This window comes from Schistocerca piceifrons, chromosome 2, assembly GCF_021461385.2.
Source record: "Schistocerca piceifrons isolate TAMUIC-IGC-003096 chromosome 2, iqSchPice1.1, whole genome shotgun sequence".
NCBI lineage: Eukaryota > Metazoa > Arthropoda > Insecta > Orthoptera > Acrididae > Schistocerca > Schistocerca piceifrons.
This window is the reverse complement of record NC_060139.1, coordinates 797,415,542-797,437,441: the sequence shown is the minus strand read 5'-3', so window position 1 is coordinate 797,437,441 and position 21,900 is coordinate 797,415,542. Positions and strand designations below refer to the sequence as shown.

Here is a 21,900-nt window from a genome sequence, read left to right as displayed (position 1 = left end):
CTTGTTGAAAAAGAACTCTGTATATGGGTCCAATAGTGTCAAGAAGCTTTTGATTCTATAAAAGATGCTGTATGCACCTGTAACATTTTGTATAGACCACACTTATCCTACCGATTTGTTTATCTTGTGATGCTAGTGATTAAGATTTTGGTACACATTTATTTCAAATAAAAATGGTGAATGGAGAAATAAATGACAGACAATAGCTTTTGCTACGAGGATGCTACAAAAATGTAAGAGAATTTACACTGTAAAGGAGAAAGAACTATGTGCTGTACATTGGGCCTTCACTAAATTTCAAAATCATCTGTCAGGACATAAGACAACTGTGTATTCAGACCACCATAGTAGGTTAAGCAGATGGGCCATGTTCCTAAACAATTTGACTATGTTATGGCATCTGAATATCTTGTTGTAGATGCACTGTCTCCATTGCTTGTAGAAGTAAATCAAAGTTATATTGAGGAGAAAGACAGAGGGGTCCAAGAAGTGTATTTGACAGGGATTAAAGATGAAAAGGTAATTAGAAGCATCTGTAATGGTGTTCTAAAAACCAATATCAATTGCTTGTAGAAGTAAATCAAAGTTATATTGAGGAGAAAGACAGAGGGGTCCAAGAAGTGTATTTGACAGGGATTAAAGATGAAAAGGTAATTAGAAGCATCTGTAATGGTGTTCTAAAAACCAATATCATGGTGATAAGTGAATACTAGTGAAGAGTTATTTTGGTAAAAAGGATTGTGACAAAGTTAGTACATATTACAAAATACACATGGGAATTTATAAGAACAAATTTAGAATCAGACCATTGGAAATTGTGCTGGCCAGAGTAGTACACCGATAATCTTATTATGTATACTCATGAAAGTTATGGACATTTTGGTGCTCAAAAATGTGTAAGAAACTGTAAGAAAATGTATGATTTTACAATGTGGTAAAAAGAGTCAGAAAATAGGTTTCCATCTGTGAAATTTGTCAACAAGTACAGGTAAGTAACAGAACTTGTCAGGGATAAATGGAGAACACACTTCCACAGAAACCTATGGGTCTAGTGCCACTGTTTTGTACAGACAAGAGCGAAGGGGGAGGGAAGGAGGAGAAGGGGTAGACATATTTTCAAAATACATCAAATTATATCTTATCATAAAAGCAACACATAAAGCACTGATTTTGAAAATAGAAAGAGACTATTACACATGTCAGTAAACCTGAAGTAATAATGTCTCAAAATCGTGGAAGTCATTTAATGAAAGGTCAGGAATAAAACACATTTAATATCTGCTTATCATACAATCACTAACCCTGTGAAGAGGTACATGAAAGAAATTGGTAGGCTGTCCAGACTTACTACAGTCACAAACACCCATCTTGAATTGAACACTTAGCCAGTTTCGAAGATGTGATGAACAGTTTACAACATTCATCCACAGATTTTTCACTACATTAAGTACTATCTTATGAATAACCAGCTAATCTTATCAACGAACTCATTGAATTTTCAGAGTGTAACCCCTCTTCAATACAAGAAAGAGAATACATTGTAAAAGAATGCATGAAAAAAACAAGGTGACAAATGAAGAAAGACACAATGCTAGGATTAAAGTGACATAGTTGAAAGTAAGAGACATGGTTTTTGTTAAGAAAAGAAAAACAGAGATCTAAACTGATGACAGTCGATTTACACAGTCACATAGTTTACAAAGGTCCATTTTAGATACTAGAAAACCCACACCCCAATGCATACAGGTTAACTTATCGGAAATCTAGAAAGTTGCTTGGATTAAGGAATGTTACTGAACTGAAACCATATATTCAGAGTGATTAAAGAGTTGTTTATTACATAAATTTAGGCTACCGATTTTACTATCCATCTAAAGAAAAATTTTCAATATTTGAGACAATTTATTAAAATCTCATTAATATCTGCTTGTTTGTACAACTGTGTTAGTAGAGTCCCACTCATAATGTTTGTATGTGGAATTCTAGAGGGGTAGTGAGATGTAATTTAGCCTAATGCCTATTATGAACTTTCCAGTACCAACTGGTATCAATAATTTCATTTATAATACAACCTCATATAAACTGTGTAAAACATTTTATGTGATCACAATAATTTTGAAGTTATTTAACACAAAACCATGTAAATCTTTATCAAACAAATTTTGTTAAATTTACACAACAATATGTTTCTGTTTATTTAAATAAAGTCTTTGCCAGTGATGTAAATGATTTAAACTCTGGCCTACAAATGTAATTGTTGAGCTCTCTCTCAGCACTTGTAGAAAGGATTTTTATGATGATGTTCCTTGAAATGGTCAGACAAGTCTCTTTGCAAATGTAATGAACAGTTAGAATTTTGTAGCTCACGTGAGCATACGTGTATTATTAACATGGAAGTTGTGTGTTGTCTGAACTAGTTGTCTGAGAACTCAATAATGTCACACCACAGAGAAGAAGGCAATGAAGCCAGCATAAAAACTAGGTAAGTACAAAATTCACAATTTATCAAAGTGGGCATGCATTTGAATTTCACTCAAAAGTGATGAACTTCCATTCAGTGGAGATGTCATAACAGTTAGATATTCATTATTGAAAGTGCATGTTACACACTGCAGATTACATCTATGGGGAATTCAAATAAATATAATAAAACCAACTTATTCACAGTACATCAATTTCATCAGAGGACTACATGATTTCAGCTTCGAATTCAGAGACATAATACTACACGTTTGTGTAACACAGTCCAGATCACACATGCCCCAACACTCACTGCACGAAAGTGTAGCAGGTCACGATAAGTTAGAGAATGTGGAAACTCGCCAACAGTGAAATTCATATGAGTAGAAATGAGAACAAAAGAATGATTGTCTAGGGATGCCAAAATGTCTGACAAAGAGAGTTGCAGGTATTAGATGATCAGTAGTATGTTCCCTTAAATAGTGTATAAGAAACTAATGCCTAGCTTTATTTTGGTAATTTCATCTCCCCCTCCCCACTCATCCACCCATCTTGAATATGTGCAAAACTTAAATTGTTGATGCTCTAATCTTCAGTCCCAACACTGGTTTGATGCAGCTCTCCCCACTACACTACCAACACCCATCTGAAACTGCTTACTCATCCCTTGGTCTTCCCCTACACTTTTTACTTCCCACACTTCCACCCATTGTCAAACTGATGATTCCTTGATGCCTCAGGATGTGGCCTATCAACCATTCCCTTCTTTTTGTCAATCTGTGCTATATATTTTGGAAGCAAAGTTGCCACTCACCATATAGCAGAGATGCTGAGTCACAGACATGCACAACAAAAAGACTGTCAGAAATAGGGCTTTCGGCCAGAACCCTGTCCGACTCCAATCTTAACCACTGCACTTTCACACCTTTCGACTCTTATCACTGCAGTCTAGTTTCTGTACAAAGCTTTATTTACTTGTGACAGTCTTTATTTATTTGTGACTGTCCTTTTGTTGTGCCTATCTGTGACCCAGCATCTCCACTATATGGTGAGTGGCAACTTTCCTTTTCATAATTATTGTTACATTCCATCCTGGGTTTTTCATTGTGCTATGTTTTTCTTTTTTCCCCATTTTGACTCAATACCTCCTTATCAGTTATTTGATGTACCCACTGAATCATCACGTTTCTTGCCTGAACTCCTTATTGTCAATGTTTCACATCCATACAAGGCTACACTCCAGACAAACACCTTCAAAAAATACTTCTGAACACAAACTGGAATTAGATGTTAACAAATTCCTCTTTTTCAAAAATGTTTTTCCTGCTGGTGCCAATCTGCATTTTAGATATTGGCAATCATCAATTACTTTGCTTTCCAAATAGCAAAACTTACCTACTACTTTTAGTGTCTCATTTTCTAATTTAATTCCTTCAACATTACCAGATTTAATTTGACTAAATTCATTTTCTCTTGTTATACTTTTGCTGCAGTTCACCGCATAACCTATTTCCAAAACACTGTCCATCCCATTCAACTGCTCTTACAAGTCCTTTGCTGTCTCTGACAGAATTACAAAGTCCTCAGGAAACCTCATAGTTTTCATTTCTTACCCCTAAACTTTTATTCCCTTTCCAAAACACTCCTTGGTTGATTTTACAGGTTGCTCAATGTACAGACTGAATAAGTGGAGACAGGCTACAACCCTGTCCGACTCCAATCTTAACTACTGCACTTTCACACCATTTGAATCTTATCACCGCAGTCTAGTTTCTGTACGAAGTATAAATAATATTTTATCCCTGCTACCTCCAGACTTGGAAAGAGTGTATCCCAGTCAACACATCTTTAATTTATATTTGGAAAAGTCATTGGGTCAGTTTGCCTCGCATATTCCAGCATTTCTCCAAAATCCGGACTGATCTTCCGTGAGCTTGGTTTTTCCCAGCTCTGCATTCATTCTGTAAATAACCCAAGTCAGTTTTTTGCCAGCATGACATATTAAACTGGTAGTTCAATAATATTCACATCCGTCAGTACCTGTCTTCTTTGGTACTTGAATAATTACATCTTTTTGAAGTCTGAAGATATTTTGCTGTCTTACGTTTGCACACCAGATGGAACAGTTTTGTATGGCTGACTCTTCCTAGGATTTCAATAATTCTGAGAGACTGTTGTCTACTCTAGTTGCCTTGTTTTGACTCAGGTCATTAAGTGCTCTGCCACATTCTTCTAATAGTATAATATCTCTCCCCTCATCTTCTGCTTTCTCTTCCCTCACCACATTATTGCCTTCAAGTTAATTTCCCTTGTATGGTCCTTCTATACATCCCTTTCACCTTGGCCTTCTCTGCTTAGTTCTGGATTGCAAGCTGAGCTCTTGACATTCATAAGTCACACCCAAGATCCGGGTGCTAAAACGTAAGGTGTGCCATGTAAGTTGGCAGATGCAGCCAGAAGTTTGACAGGCTTCAGAGGTTGCCACTTGTGGATGCATGTACAGCCTCTCGTGTGTGCACTCTACTGGCTTGCTGACAGCTTTCAGAGATGTGCCCGGCCAGCTCCAACTGAGTTACATGTTTACATCTGCATATGTGTTATTGCACAGTTACTGCGACCGATTCCATAACTAGTATACCCATTATAAGTTGTTTTCTAGTTGTGTCAGTCATTGTGTGATGTTCTCTTGTAGGATTACAATACACACAGCTAATTCTTTTTTTCTTCAAAGATCTATACAATTTCCCTTAAACTATGAATTATAAATTTTTAGTGTACATCAATGCAAGTTTTTTTCCATATTATTATTTTTTATTAATGTTCCACCACAAATTAAAATTAGAGCTACTGTTTAAACCAGTAACATAATGGTCCCTTTGTAATATGACTCACTGTCAGATTTGTTAGAGAATTAATAACCACAAAAAGTTGGAGGAATGGTACACACTATATAGTTTCAACAAAAGTGATGCAACTGATGACCAACGAAATACAAGTAAGTTTCCTTTTCGAGATTCTTGTTGAACATGTCATTAACAATGATGTCACTGGTGACCAGGAAAGGAAAGGAATGAATCTTAACATACCCATCATAGCAGAGCATCTACAATTATAAAGATTTACTCTACTCATAAGCCCACAATGAAAGACGAAAGATTTGTTCATAAGCACACAATGATAGACTATAATGTAATATACCATCATCTAAATGTAGTAAGGCAGTAAGGGCAAACCTTACATATTCCTACCTCGAGCAGGTCCTTAAACAGATAACGTCACTTGCTGCTTCTAGATACATTTCTAAAACTAGGCAACACAAACAGACACACTGTCAGTGAACATAAGCAATGCTTTATGCTAAAATCAGTACCACTAATTTTTGCATATTGAATGCAACTAAGAATGTTTTCACAGTTTGAGTCAGTTGCAAAACACTAATAATAAATCTGCTGCATATCTCCTAAACATTAGCACTGTTTACACCTTGTTTCATAGACTCATGGTATCAAGTTTCACCAAGATCAAATCTCAGAGGCCATAAATTAAAATTTAGATGACTGTGGTATTGGAAAGAGCTTTCAAAGATGATTTCAGTGAAATAGCATTCGGAACTTGATCAAACAGTAATAAGATAACAGCACCACAAACAGCTGTCAGGTGATCATCACAAGCAGTCCCACAAATAAATCAGCTCTACTGTACTAAATTTAAACAAATATATAACCCACATACAATTTGTGCATTTTTAAATGTAAAGTGTTTCTGAATATATAACACTGCACATTGCATTTATTTCATCTAAATTTATCACAGCACAGGACTCTGCATGCTGCATTTATTTCATCTGATCACAGCACAGGACTGTGATACACAGTATCTCTCACATATGTGTGTCTCTTTGGTGCTTCCTTGTAGACCCCCCCCCCCCCCCCCACACACACACACACACACACACACACACACACACACACACACACACACACACAGAAAAAGTCCAGAGGAATTTCTAGTGAAAATGCAGGCAATATTGTGTATTCTACACAACCGTCCATCAGTCACCACATTTTCTGTTCAGATGGTCTCTGGGATGTTTTCAAATAACTGCAGCATTGACTCTGTTAGAAATTGTAGATACTTGCAGTTATTTGCAGTCCCATCAATGAAGCAGGGACTAATGATGCAATTTCTGAAAAACCCATACCACACTTTGACAGACCAAGGTGGCTGTTTATACACCACTCTCAGGCAGCATGGATTTTCAGCTGACCATTTGTGCACAGTGTGAATATTCATTTGTCCATGGTTTTTGTTAACAATGCTTTACCTATTTAAAACAAAATCTTGCATAGAAACACTGCAGCACTTTTCAGTTTTTGTAGACGCCAACTCCGAAATTCATTGCCACAAAACTGCTGAAAGAGTGAAACATGGGGAGGATAAATGCACTAGAAAGTAGTATAACACTCCTTTGGCTGATCGTATTTGCACATTCAGCGTGCCTTGCAGTGGCATGTGGATTGTAGATTCCTGCTAGTTAAATGTTAAGCTCCATTTCCCTCAACAGTCACTGTTCTTTTTCTTTGATTCATTTTATTCTTCATATTTGTAGTTTCCTGAACCTTTTTACTTACTTTTTTTTATTTTTATAATGATTGCAAAGACAGATCCTAAGGATTTGTTTTGATATGAATACCCTTCAGCAAACGACACAGCTATTCAACAAGTTTGGCAATATTTGCCTTACACAAAAACCATATCCACTTTTCCGACTGGTGCATACATTGTGAAAGACTGAATAGCTTCACAAGCAAGTTGTCTGATCATTACTACAGCAGAGTACAGACTGATGGGCTTTACGCACATAGGGAAAGAGCAATTTTATTCATGAACCACAATGTGGACTTCAGAAGATGAAGTGATGTGCACAACGTTCTGGAATAATATAAGTGTTCTACACCTGGGTTACCTCAGACCTACATATCATCAATTCTAACTGCTACCGCACAGCCAGCAGTTTCAGTTACCACAATTCGACCAGAGAGCATGACCACCTTTCACTTGGGACACACCAATGCTAGCCACAGACAATGCAGCACACTGTGAAATTATGTTGGGCTGCTATATCCTGAGCACTCTGAGCTCCAAGTTTTCTGCCCTCAGTCAACTTTGCAAGAACAAAGGTGGTATCATCGTTCTTAAAACAAAAGTCATCAATCTCCATTAGCCGTTGGCAAAATGTGTAGAAACTGTCATTCTGATAACAAAGTAGTTAGAACATGCAGAAGGAACATTTTCTTTTAGATCAGAGAGTTGCGGCAACAATGCTGCTATTGTATGACGTATTTGTGTTGTCCTTCTGTCCATAGCAGCTTCCATAAAATGAAAAAGGAGATACTGTTGCTGGCACAAAGTGTCCATAAATTCACACTTTTTATGGTATTATTAGAAAGAAAATACATGCAACAAAATTTGGTATATTACATGTTCCTAAAGTTTTTCATACCTGGATTCCAATGGGTAATCCACCTTTGCTAAGACCAAGTGGACAATGTGTAGCAGGAAATCCCAGCATGTTTATTATTCCAGTGTAAGCAAAATTGAAAGGTTTGATGAGAGGTTCTAAGTGGTAGGGTGCTGGAGTAGGATGTGTTGGATAAAAAAGTACTCCATTGTTTCCCAGCATATCCTGAAAGTGTGAATTTGTATAATTAGAAAAGACAATGAAATTTTATATGATGTAGTGAAAGTTATTTAGCACATTTCCTCTCACCTGGAACTCTTGGTGTAACTGATCACACAAATCACACAATTGTGCATATTCTGGGGTACCCGGCTGCACCCCAAGTTTTTCAGTTAGGGCTGTTGCTAAAGCAATAAATGTGTGGTTAGAGAATCCAAGAAACCATTTAACTAACTCCCACCATAAAGTTATAGAACCCTGCAAAAGAGAAATTTATAAACAAATTTGAAGTTCCTACCACTTAAAATGAACTCAAACAGTAATACAAAATAACACCATTACAGAGTCGGTTATTCTAACTCTATCCACGAGTATCGGAAAACTGTTACTTTACCGGACGTACAGTTTTTGATATAAAAGGGTCACAGAACAGAAAGCCAACTAAAATTGCTCAGCACAGTAAAGATAGTGGGTCTAGTACAACACATGTACAATTCTACAGTCAGTTTACCAGAGATACAGCTTTTGATATAAGTTATCACAGAATAGAGTGCCAACTAATATTGCTCAGCACAGTAAAGATAGGTGGATCTGATAGAATAAATGTACAATTCTACACATGTCATGTAAAAGAACTTACTCCCTAGTAACAAAGGTTTATCATAGATTGCTAGGGCAACAAAATTTTCCATAAATATTCCAAGCAGCCTGTGACAGGATTGGAGTAGGTGGTCTGGGAAGCTGGATTGGCAGGTTGATCCGCCACAGGAATATGATCCCTGTCATCTGGAGTTGAAAGTGGGAGTGGACCACGATGTTGTGTAGGATCAGTGGGAAACAGACCACCACATTATGGGCTTGGGGGGGGGGGGGGGGGGGCAGGATCTAGGGTACGATGTCCCTCATTTCAGGACAGAATGAAAGATAAACAAAGTTTTGATGAAGGTTATGAATTAGTTGTTCCAGTCCAAGGTGATATAGGATGATTCCTAGGTGTGTGTGTGAAGATATTGCATGAAAAACCTGTTTGTGGACTAGGTTTGGGGCGTACTGGCTGACTGTGGAGGCCTTCGTAAAGCCTTCAGCATATTGGGCAAGGCAGCTCTGTTCACTGCAGATGTCGTCCACAGATGGCTACACTGTATGGGAAGAATTTATTGCTGAGGGAAGGATGGCAGCTTTCAAAAATGCAGGTGCTGTTGGTGCTTAGTGGAGTTAATGTGGACAGATATATGGATGGGGCCATCAGAGAGGAGGAGGTCAACATTGAGGAAGTTGCGAAGAGGAGGACCAGATGAAGCAGATGGGAGAAAAGATGTTGAGGTTGTTGAAAGAATATGGATAGGGTGTCCAGGTCATGAAGAAATCATCAATGAAACTGAACCAGACAAGTGGTGGGGAGTTTTGGGAGGTTAGGAAAGACTCCTTTAGAAGGCCAATAAATAGCTTGGCATAGGAAGGTGTGATGCGGGTGCTCACGGCTACATCACTGATTTGTTTGTGTACCTTCCCTTCCAAGGCAAAGTAACTGTAGGTCAGGATAAGGTACTCAGTTGTACAAGGAATGAGGTGGTGGGTTTGGAGTCTGAAGGATGCAGGGCAGGTAGTATTCGATAGTGTCAAGGTCATGGGCATGAAGATGTTGGTGTATAGGGAAGTGGCATTAACTGTAATTGTTAGGGATCCAGGAGATAGAGAGATCAGGATGGTGAAAAGTTAGTGAAGGAAGTGATTAGTATCTTCAGTGTGCAAGGCTAGGTTTATGGCAGTTGGCTGGAAGTGACTGTCAACAAGAGCGGAAATTCTATCAGTGATAGCACAACAGCCAGCTATGATGGGGCATCCAGGATGCTTGGGTTTGTGGATTTTAGGGAGCATGTAGAAGGTGGGTGTGCAACATGTTGTTGGGGTTAGGAGGGAGATGGACTCAGGGGAGAGGTTCTGGGAAGTGCCTATGGATTTCAGTGGGGATTGGAGGTTATGCTGGATTTCTGAGATGAGATCACTAAGGCAAATCTTGTAGGTGGAAGAGTCAAACAGTTGACAGAAGCCTTCCATCAGGTAGTCTCTGCGATTCGTCATGAAAATGGTGAAGACCTCGTGTGCAGGCAAGACGATTAGGTCAAGACCTGTTTTGTGGTTGTGTGTGTCTGTCCTTTCTTCTGCTGAAAGGTTAGTGTTATCAGGAAGGGATCTAGTGAAGGTGATGATGCCTTGGAAGTAAGGAATTCCTGGAAGGCGACCAGGGAGTGGTTAGGTGGGAGGGTTATGGCTGGATGGTGGTATAAAATGAGACTGAGGATTTTGGTGGCAAGATTAACAACAGGGTTTTGGGTTTGCTTGGGTTCTGGGTTTTGGGGGTTGTTGGGAGGGAGTTTTGGAGGATTTAGTAAATCGAAAAGGTCAGCTAGGCAGGGTCTGCGTGCTATGAGGGATTCGCTGTGAGTAGGATAAATGTTGATGGGCAGTGGTGCCTCAAAGTGGGTAAGGGAATAGAGGTGGTTCTGGGATTGCTGTGTCAAGGAGAGATGTTTCTGCAGTTCCAGGTTTATGAGGGAGAGAGAGTGGCAGAACCCGACAAGGTGAAAGTTATTGTGAAAGGATGGGTCGGATCCACAGAAGGAATTTTTATGGTTAAGCTGTTGGGATGGCATGAAGAGGGGGAGGGAGGGGGGTATTCCATGTTCTAGACAACTTTAAAGGAACGGGATGTGGGAATGGGTTTCAGCCAGCGAAAGGGATACTTCTCTGAATTCATGCAAAAAAATGGAGCAATTGGCCATTAGGGTACAGGTGATTTTAGGAAATGGGAAATGATGCAGAAAATAGCAAGTGAAAGCATTAGGTAGTTATAAGGGGAACCAGATAATATAGCATGAGTTCAAGGAGTGAAAAGGACAGAAGAAATCATGCTGGGAGCAACGGGACAGTTTTGTGGCATGAGATCCCTTCTTGAGATCACTAACTTTCCAGCAGAAGAATGACAGCCATACACAACAGGAAAACAGATCTTGTCCTAATCATTCTCCCCGCAAACAAAGATCCACCACTCTCATGAGGAGTCGCAGTAACTACCTGACAGAAGGCCTCCACCAACTATCTGATTCCGCCACCTACAAGCTTCATCAGAGCAATTTCATCCCAGAAGTCCAACATAACCTCCCTACTGATCTCCATAGGCCCTTCCCAGAACCTCCTTCCTGAGACCATCTCCTTCCTCACCCCAATAATATCCCACACACTCACCTCCTACATGGTCCCTAAAATCCACAAACCCAACAATCTTGGACACTCCATTGCCCCAAAACTAGCTTCGCACATCGAAGACACTAACTAGTTACTTCACTAACTTTCTACCACAATCCCTTCACTTCCTGTATTCCCACTGATCACTGCCGATGTCACTTCCCTAAACACCGATATCCCTAATGCCCATGGCCTTGCTGCTATTGAACACTACATCCTTCAGACTCCAAACCCTCCACCTCGTTACTTACACCTTACCAACTATATCCTGACCCACAACTACTACTCCTTTGAATGTACAAAAACAAATCTGTGGCGCAACCATGAGCACCCACATGGCACCTTCCAATGCCTATTTGTCTATGGGTCATCGAGTGGAAACCTTGCTAACCTTCCAAAACTCCCACTCCCTTATCTGCTTCAGGTTCATTGATGAGGTCTTCATGATCTGGAGTTTGAGACAAGACACCCTACCCAAATTTCTTCTCAACCTCAACACTTTCTGTCCCATCCACTTCACCTGGCCCTTCTCTGCCCAAAGGGCCAACTTCCTTGACAAAGACCTCCACCTCTCAGATGGCTTCATCCCTACCTCCATCCACATTAAACCCAATAACCACCAATAGCACCTGCATTTTGGCACTTTTCACACTAAAAAATCTATCCCAAAGAACCTAGCCACCTGTGGAAAATGTACCTGCAGAGAGAGGAAATACCTTGTCCAGTACGCTGACGGTCTCATGGATGCTTTCACATACAGGCAATACCACCCAAACTTAGCTCACAAAAGACTTCCTGTGTCATATCCTCAAATGCCCCCAGGATAACCTACAAAGGACTGCTCTGCTCATCACCCTATATCACCCTGGACTAAAACAACTGAATCATACCTTTCACCAAAAGATCCTTCTCATTCCTCGTAAGGTGGTGATGCATTGCCCAACCAACACAACATCCTGGTTCATCCCTGTACCATTCCCACTCCCAACCCCAGGATACAGGGATCATATCCTGTGGTAGACTAAGGTGTAAGACCTGCCCCGCCCAGCCAACCAGCATCTCCTCTTCCTCCTCCTCCTCCCGTCCCGTCACAGTCTTATATCCTACCCTATCAGAGGCCAGACCACCCGTGAAAGAAGCCAAATCATATACCAACTCTGCAGAAAATACTGCACATCATTTTATGTCGACACAACTACCACCCAACTGTTCACCAGGATGAACAGTGACCGTCAAATTGTTGCCAAGATCAGAGTTGACCACCCGGGGGCACAACATCCAAATGAGCACAACATGCTCAGTTTCAATAGCTGCTTCATAATGTGTGGCATTTGGGTCCTTCCCACCACCACCAGCATCTATGTACTGCACATATGGGAGTTACCCTTAAAACACATCCTCCACCCTGGCCTCAATCTCACCTAATCCACTTTCTCTCTGCATTATCCATGCATCAGTGACCTCTTCCTCTGTACTGTCAACCCTCCCAATTCATGCCAGTACATTGCCTTCACTGTGTGCTGCTCCCCACTGGTCCCTACAATCATGCATTATGTGGCTAGCCCATATATCTGCCACCGCTCCCACATTCCTGGGCAGCAAATCAACTGCTTCTCTCTGAACCACCAGCCACCCACACCCTATTCTGTCTCTTGGCCTCCCACCACCCTCTCTCTCTCCAGCCACCCTACCAGACACTACCCCCACCACAACCAGTCCAAATACAAACTGGCACTGCATTGTTAGTCCGGCTGGCACCATCTAGGAGCTTAGGAAGGTGCAGGTGTGTGTGTGTGTGTTTTACTCATGCTTGTCAAAGGATAACTTTGAAAGCTAGAGAGTTTTCTTCCATCTGTGTGTGCCTATCTACAACTCAATGCTTCTGCTTTTCGGTGAGTGGTCTTCTTTAATCCTAAAGTATTCACATTCCACAAGAACTTTCTCGCAACAGAAACATCTTTAATCTACATCTGAAAACACTTCTGCTGTCTGGCTAAAAAATGGTTCAAATGGCTCTGAGCACTATGGGACTCAACAGCTGAGATCATCAGTCCCCTAGAACTTAGAACTACTTAAACCTAACTAACCTAAGGACATCACACACATCCATACCTGACACAGGATTAGAACCTGCAACCGTAGTGGTCTCGCAGTTCCAGACTGAAGCGCCTAGAACCACTCGGCCACTCTGGCCGGCCTGCTGTCTGGCAAACATTTTGTTTGAAAGGGCATATTTTACCCCTGCTGTGTGAAAGTTAAATAAATTTAACAATAATGCATATCAGTTTTCTTTCTAGTGTTGTACTTCTGAATATCTTTGATACTCTCAAACTTGGGTGGACTGTTGATAATAAATTTCATAACTGAATAAATTTTTTGTGAGGCTGTAGTTAAGCACACAAGATGTACATGTGTGAATCTCTCACTTAATTCTAATTACTTTCCTCTGCTCAATGAACAATTCTTGCCTCAGTCAGGAGTTACCCAGAATATTATCATGCAAGACAACAGTGAATGAAAATATGTAAACTCACTAATCTGTGTTCACAACTCAATGATCTGCACACACACACACACACACACACACACACACACACACACACATTCTCTCTCTCTCTCTCTCTCTCTCTCTCTCTCTCTCTCTCTCTGCAAGCCACCATATGGTGCATGGCATTATGGCATTGGTCCTGTTCCCCTTACAAATGGAGTGCGAGAAAAAAAAGACTGTTTACACTCCATACCAATCCTAATCCATCTTGTTTTTACAATCCTTGTGCGAAATGTACATTGGCAGCAGTAAAATCATTTTACTGTCAACTGCAAATACCAATTCTCTAAATATTCTCAAAAGTGTTTCTTGAAAAGAACATTATCTTTCCTCCAGGGACTCCCATCTGAGTCACAAACCATCTCTGTAATACTCATGTGTTGATCAAACCCACTGGTAAAAAAATCTGGCAGCCTGCTCCTGAATTGCTTCTTAATCTCAAGAACGGGTAGCACTAGTGCTCTATATGCAGTGTCCTTTGTAGATAAGTTACACTTCCCTACAATTTTCTCAATAAACATAAGTTGACCATTTGCTTCCCTACTACCGACTTTGTATGCCGATTCCATTCCACACCACTGTGCAATGTTATGCCCTGATACTTAATTGACGGGACTGTGTCAAGCTACACTCCACTAATACCATATTTCAACATAACATGATTATTTTTCCTATTCATCATTATTAACTTACATTTTTCTACATCCAAAGCAAGCTGCCATTCATTATACCAAATAGAAATTCTGGGTCATTCTATACCTCTCTAAAGTCACTCAACGATAACACTTTCCCATACATTGCAGTGTCTTCAGCAAACAGTTGCAGATTGCTAACCACTCTATTCATCAGATCATTTATGTACATAAAGAATAAAAGTGGTGATGTCACACTTCCCTGGTGCGCTCCTGATGGTACCCTTGTCTCTTATGAATGCTTGCTATCCAGGACAATGTACTGGGTTCTGTTACTTAATAATTCTTCAAGCCACTCACATATCTGGGGACCCACTGCGTATGCTTGAACGTTTGTTAAGAGTCTGCTGTGGGACAGCATGTCAAATGCTTTCTGAAAATCTAGGAAAACCTGGAATTTGCATGTTGCCCTTCATCAATGGTTCACAGGACATCATGTGTCAAATGGACAAGCTGACTTCTGCCCAAGTGATGCTCTCTAAATCGGTAATGAATTGTAGAAAGAAACTTTTCTGTCTCAAGAAAATTTATTACACTTGAACTCAGAATACGCTCAAGAATTCTGAAGCAAACCAGTGTTAAGGGTACTGGTCTGTAATTTTGTGGGTCTGTTCTTTTGACCTCCTTATATACACGAGTCACTTGCGCTTTTTCAAATCGCTTAGGACTTGACACAGGGCAAGAGAATCTCTGTAAAACAAAACTGGGATTCCATCCCGACTTGGTGAATTTCATGTTATCAACTCTTTCGGTTGCATCTCAAAGCCTGGATACCTATTTCTATGTCTTCCATATGGGAGCCTGTGCAATAGTCAAATGACGATATGTCTGTACGAGTCTTATGCTTGAATTATTCTTTAAATGCGAAATTTAAAGTTTCAGCTTTCCTTTCGCTGTCTTCTATTGCCACACCACACTGGTAGACAACTGATTAAATACAAAATCTCTGCTTCCTGAGCCTTTTTTTAAATTTTGTTATTAAACAATGGTGGGTCCTTACTGTCCTTAATCCCCTTCCTTGGCACATATTTCTCTACAGCATGACTTACAATCAGTTTAAACTTTACCCATAATTCCTCTAAGTCCATCATTCTAGAACTAAATTATGTCCACTCATTTCTACTCAAAATATCAAAAAATTATCATCTGCCCTTTCAGCATAAAAACTCTCCTAGACTTCTTGATGGTTTTATTAACTTGGCACTGTGATATCATAATGATCGTTAATCCCTGTCTCTATACTGATACTGTCAATAACCTCTTTGTAGTTTTTAACTGCATGTGGATTGTAGAGTTAATTGGTCAGGACGGTTTTTGGAAAATATGTTCAGAACTACTTCACAAGACTGTCCATACCACCTGCAATGAACCTATAGATATTTCAGTTTCTACTCAGTATGTTGAAGTCACTTCCAAGTAATGTGGCATCATTGGCATACTTTCACACCACTAGGCGTACACTTTCTTTGAGTGACTGTACAACTGTTACGTGAAATAGGGCGGCTGGTACAAACATTCGATGGTTAACTTGAGTTCACTTAGGCCAATTACTCATGTCCAGATAACTTTGCAGTCAAGACTCAATTTCAACCTGGATGGATTATTGGTGGTGACATTAGCCACAATTTGAAGATGACTGCACATTGCATCCATGATAGCCGCTACCTGGATGAGGCCTCCTGGCAGACATACTGAGCAAACATTAGATTTCTTTCCAGCCCAGGACCGCTTCTTTCCCTGATGTGCCCAATACTGGAGCTCTTGGTAACTAGTAAACACTGGGGTGAAAGTGTGCGGTTAGACAGACAGTGCCCCCATTAGCTCTCCACCTGTGACACAAACAGGTTAATTGGAGGTGGCATATTCCTGAGAGTACAAAAGTGATGAGCTGCATTTTTACAAAATTTGAAGCTGGCCCACTTGTGCAAAACCAGTCAGTAACTTCCACATAAACATCATTTACTATTTTCTCTGTTCATGCTTCTTTGCTTGGCTTCATAATAATGGTTGTACAATAAAGAACAGCAGTGTGCGATTGTTCAAATCATGAGACTCTCATTGTAATTCCTCCCCACAAAGATTAGTGGCATCCCTCAAAGAGTCTAGGGTGACTTCCTGCACCCTGTCTCATAAATACAAACTAAACCGAGCATGTGCTGAACTGTGTATTCCACATAAACTTAACTTTTCTAACCAAGTATAATGACTGACATACGTCAATAAGCCAAAGAATGGTGATATTTTACCCTATAAATATTTTATTGTGTGTTCAATAACTGTGTAGGCAGCTGCCTCAGTAGAATGACCCTTACAAAATCGAAACTGTGATTCGCTAAGTATCCCATTATTACATGTGTGGGTGACAGCTGCTGAGTACATTACCTTACAAACATTTTTGAAAATCATGTATGGAGTGACAGCATTAGGGCAGTAGGTACTGATATCTATGGAGTCACCCTGGATGTAGAGAGGCCTAACCATATAATATTTACTATGTTTGTGAATCACTCAGAATTAATTATGCATCACACAAATGACTATGAACATTACATATTATAAGGCCACAACTATTTAAAGTCTTATTATTGGCAATATTATCTAATTTTACTTTTTAAAGTCATGACAACCTTTGATATTTCAGATGGGAATGTGACATGAATTTTTATTTCGCTAAATGTACTCTATAACACTTCTTCAGTGTACAGTTTACTGCATCTTCTGAACTATCTGCACCAATTTTTTCATCTATTTTTAAAAAGTAATTATTAAAAAATCTATTTAAAAACAAAGTTGATGTGACTTACCATACGAAAGCGCTGGCGGTCGATAGAAACACAAACACACACATACATACACACAAAATTCAAGCTTTCGCAACAAACAGTTGCTTCATCAGGAAAGAGGGAAGGAGAGGGAAAGACAAAAGGATGTGGGTTTTAAGGGAGAGGGTAAGGAGTCATTCCAATCCCGGGCGCGGAAAGACTTACCTTAGCGGGAAAAAGGACAGGTATACACTCGTGCACACACACATATCCATCCGTACACACACACACACACACACACACACACACACACACATACACACACACACCGGGCGCGGAAAGACTTACCTTAGGGGGAAAAAGGACAGGTATACACTCGTGCACACACACATATCCATCCGCACATACACACACACTGTGTATGTGCGGATGGATATGTGTGTGTGCAGGAGTGTATACCTGTCTTTTTTTCCCCCTAAGGTACGTCTTTCCGCTCCCGGGATTGGAATGACTCCTTACCCTCTCCCTTAAAACCCACATCCTTTCGTCTTTCCCTCTCCTTCCCTCTTTCCTGATGAAGCAACTGTTTGTTGCGAAAGCTTGAATTTTGTGTGTATGTATGTGTTTGTTTGTGTTTCTATCGACCTGCCAGCGCTTTCGTATGGTAAGTCACATCATCTTTGTTTTTAAATATATTTTTCCCACGTGGAATGTTTCCCTCTATTATATTCTTATTAAAAAGTCTGATATAAATGAACTGTCTTTTACAATGCCCTTATTCTCTTTAACAGAAATAATGTGTTTTCTGTGGCTTCCTTTCTGGTATCTCTCTTTTAACAATATTCCACATTGATTTGACTATATTGTCTCATCTGTCAATTGCAGACAGGATATGTGTACTCCTGAATATTTAAGAAGAAACTTTTCTTAATAGGTCACAGTAATGTTTACAGTATGAATGTATTTCTGGATCATTACTAGTTCTGCCTATTCTTTGCATGTCTCCCCTTCGTTGTGAAGATACTCCGATACCTGCAGTGAGCGAAAGTTAAATTTAATGGCTTTCCAGTATTGGATTTAATTTTCATTTTATGAAAACTACTTTCAAAAAGGGATAGGGACTTATTAAGAAAATGTTGAATTTAAAACTAGCACTAAGCTAATCGTAAATTTCACTCCAGTCAACATCTTGTTTGACTATCTCAAAAACCATCAGTTGTTTTGTCATTCATCAGCCTCAGTCTCACTATTTCAGTGTTTCTGAATTATATAATGCGTAATGTGACTAACTCTCCATCGTTATCTGACAAACCATTAGCTCCAGAATACAGCATGAATATCTGTGCCCTCCTCTTGCTCTACGAATGTATTATCTATAAGGGTACTAATATCTTGAGAAACTCAGTGAGACAAATTTGTGACATAATAAATTACAAGTGTCTATCAGCACCTCTAAACCCTATTCCTGTCACATTCTTCCAAAAATTTACGTTAAAACAACCATAAATTAATAACACCCTCCTTCTGTCTGACAGAACAAAAATTTCACCATCACTCAGTGATGGGGACCAGTACACCATAAAAATCACAAGTATTACATTTCCCAATATTAACTCACAAGCACATGTTTCTATATCCTGATCTACGCAGGTTTTACTCACTTCTACATTCTAGCATTTATATTCCTTTTATATGACAACTCCTTATCACTGTGATAACACATCCAAAAGACAATAGACAAAGGCATCCAAACTTGTTGCTTAACTTCTAAAATGTTTCTGATGCAGTTCCACGCTGTTGCCTCAATAACAAATTTTAAAACAAAGTTTCAGTTTGCAATGAAGTGTGTGCTGAATTGAAACTTTGTGGCAGATTAAAACTGTGTGCCTGATAGACTCGAGTCTGGGGCTTTTGCCTTTCAAGGGTAAATTCTCTACTGCCTGAGCTATCCCAGCACGACCCACGACCTGCCCTCACAGTATTATTTTTGCCTTTACTTCAGCCAGTACCTCTTCTCCTACCTTCCAAATTTCACAAAGTTCTCCTGCATACCTTGCACAATGCAAATCAGTGCACACTCTGCTGCAATGTGAAAATTTGTTCTGCGAACAATCCCCTAGACTGTCGTTAGTCTATTTCTCCACAATATCCTTTCTTTCAAAAATGCTGGTTCCACAAAGTTTACAGGAGAACTACTGTGAAGTCTGGAAGATAAGAGAGGAGGTTCTGGAAGAAGTCACACTGTGAGGGCAGGTTGTGAGTCACGTTTGGCTAACTTAGTCGGTAGAGCATTTTCTTGTGAAACCCAAAGGTCTCAAGTTAAAGTCTGGTCCAGCACACAGTTTTAATCTGCCAGAAGTTTCAACATAATTCAAGCTTACTGAGTGTCACACTAGATGCAACACTGTATTCAAGACTTCTTAGGAGACAGAATACAATGTTCTTAAACAGATTAAATCATCGCATGTAGAAGTAACTTCGGGCATACCCCAAAGGAATGTTACAAGACAGTTACTGTTCATGACAATGATAAATCACGGGTGAAAGCTCAGTGGGCTATTCATGGATGATGCTGTTGTACATACAAGTTGCAACACCAGAATATTTTAGCAAAATGTGGAAATACATGTTGAGGTTTGGCAGTAAAGGAACTGTCAGTTGACCCTAAACATAAATAAATGTAACATATTGCACATAAATTGGTGGAAAAACCCCTGTTGATCAATCACCAAAAACTGTAACAACTATAATTTATCTAGGAGTATGTATATGAGCAAAATTAATCATTAAAACTAACAGATTTCAGACTGAGATGCACTGGACAAATCCAAAAGAAACGACATTTACTCATGAAAGAGGTAGCTGACAAAACCCGTGGCCAATTCATAAATACTGCTCATCAATCTCCTTACAAAATAAGATTAACAGAGTACATAGAGAAGATCCCAAAGAAGTATGGGACATTTTGTCAAAGGTTCACTTAGTAAACATGAGATCATCTGATTTGCTCATCAAACTCCAGTGATAAGATACTACAAGAGTGTTATTGTGCATTACAGTGAGGTTAACTGTTAAAATTCTTAGTGTGTACATTCGAAGAAGAGCCAGGAAACTTACTATTTCTCCCCTGCCCATCTTATGATACAGCCATGATAGGAAATCAGAGAAATTTGAGCTCTTGCAGGGGTTTACTGCCTGTCATATTCTTCCCACACACAATTTGTGAATGGAATATGAAAAGGGGAGGATGAGAAAAGGTGAACGTGGTGGTGGGGATTTGCAATGCCAAAACTGTCGGCAACACATGAAGATGGCTTATGAAGCACAGATATAGGTGAAATCCACTTCTCCTCAAACGTGGAAGCAGGGAATTATTTAATGTGATGGCAGAGTTTTAGGCATTTAATATACTTTCAATGGTCAGAATATCAGAGAGTGGTCTGAAAATTTGAGAAAAGCGAGAAATAGTTTTCAAGATGCAAACATCCTCCATCAGCCACAGCATAGAAAGGTACGAGGGAAAGTCAATTATTATCTGCAAAGTAGTTATAAAATGTTATTCTAATCAAATAGGAAACTTACAAGAACATCATTTTTCGACATAGTCTTCTTGCATTTCAACACACTTGGTCGATCGTCGTACAAGCTTCCTGATGCCCCCATAAAAGAAGGTTCTCAGTTGAGCTGCAAGCCAGGAATGCACCGCTTCTTTCACTGCTTCGTCCGAAGCAAATCAACGGCCCCTTAATGCCTGTTTGAGTGGACCAAATAAGTGATAGTCAGAAGGGGAAAGATCGGGACTATATGGAGGGTGATCCAGTACTTCAAATTTGACTTTCTGGAGCATTTCAGCAGTGTAGGCAGCAGTATGTGGACGGGCATTGTCATGCAACAACACAGCAATCCTCAGTGTTTGCTTCGAATTGCAGGCTTTAGCCTGGCAGTAAGCATCTCACTGTAACATACACTGTTATTGCTGTGCCCCTTTCCCCATAATGTTCCAGTACTGAACCCTGTGCGTCCCAAAAAGCCGTAAGCATCCATTTTCCTGTGGATGGATGGGTCTTGAACTTTTTCTTGCATGGCGAATTTGGATGTTTCCATTCCATAATCTGCCGTTTACTCTCCGGCTCGTAATGGTGGATCCATGTTTTGTAACCAGTAATGATCCTGTCTAAGAAATTGTCCCCTTCATTACCATAGCGATCCAAATGTTTTGTGCAGATGTCCAAGAGCATTTGTTTATGCAACTGTGTGAGTTGTTTTGGGGCCCATCTTGCACAAACTTTATGAAACCCAAGTCTGTTGTGGACGATTTCGTTGGCAGAACTGTGACTAATTTGCAGACGATGCGCCACTTTGTCAATAGTTAATCGTCTAAGAGAATCATTTCACATGAACGCTCAATGGTTTCTTCATTTGTGGCGGTAAACTGTCGTCTAGCTCCTTCATCATGCGTAACACTTGTGCAACCATTTTGGAATTTTTCAATCCATTCGTAGACACTCCGTT

General features: G+C 39.8%; 1 protein-coding gene across 2 annotated transcripts in view; it reads right to left on the bottom strand.

Annotated features, from left to right (window-relative positions):
- Positions 1-21,900, bottom strand: part of LOC124775044 (fatty-acid amide hydrolase 2-A) — a 181,228-nt gene that overhangs the window by 34,920 nt on the left and 124,408 nt on the right. For both annotated transcript variants that reach the window (XR_007015588.1, XM_047249825.1), the window contains exons 9-10: positions 8,231-8,398; positions 7,964-8,146 (exon numbers count right to left, since the gene is read on the bottom strand). Coding sequence is in view for 1 of the 2 variants with exons in the window: in XM_047249825.1 (XP_047105781.1) it covers positions 7,964-8,146; positions 8,231-8,398 (351 nt within the window). In the remaining variant the exon portion in view is untranslated. The remainder of the gene's footprint in view (positions 1-7,963; positions 8,147-8,230; positions 8,399-21,900) is intronic.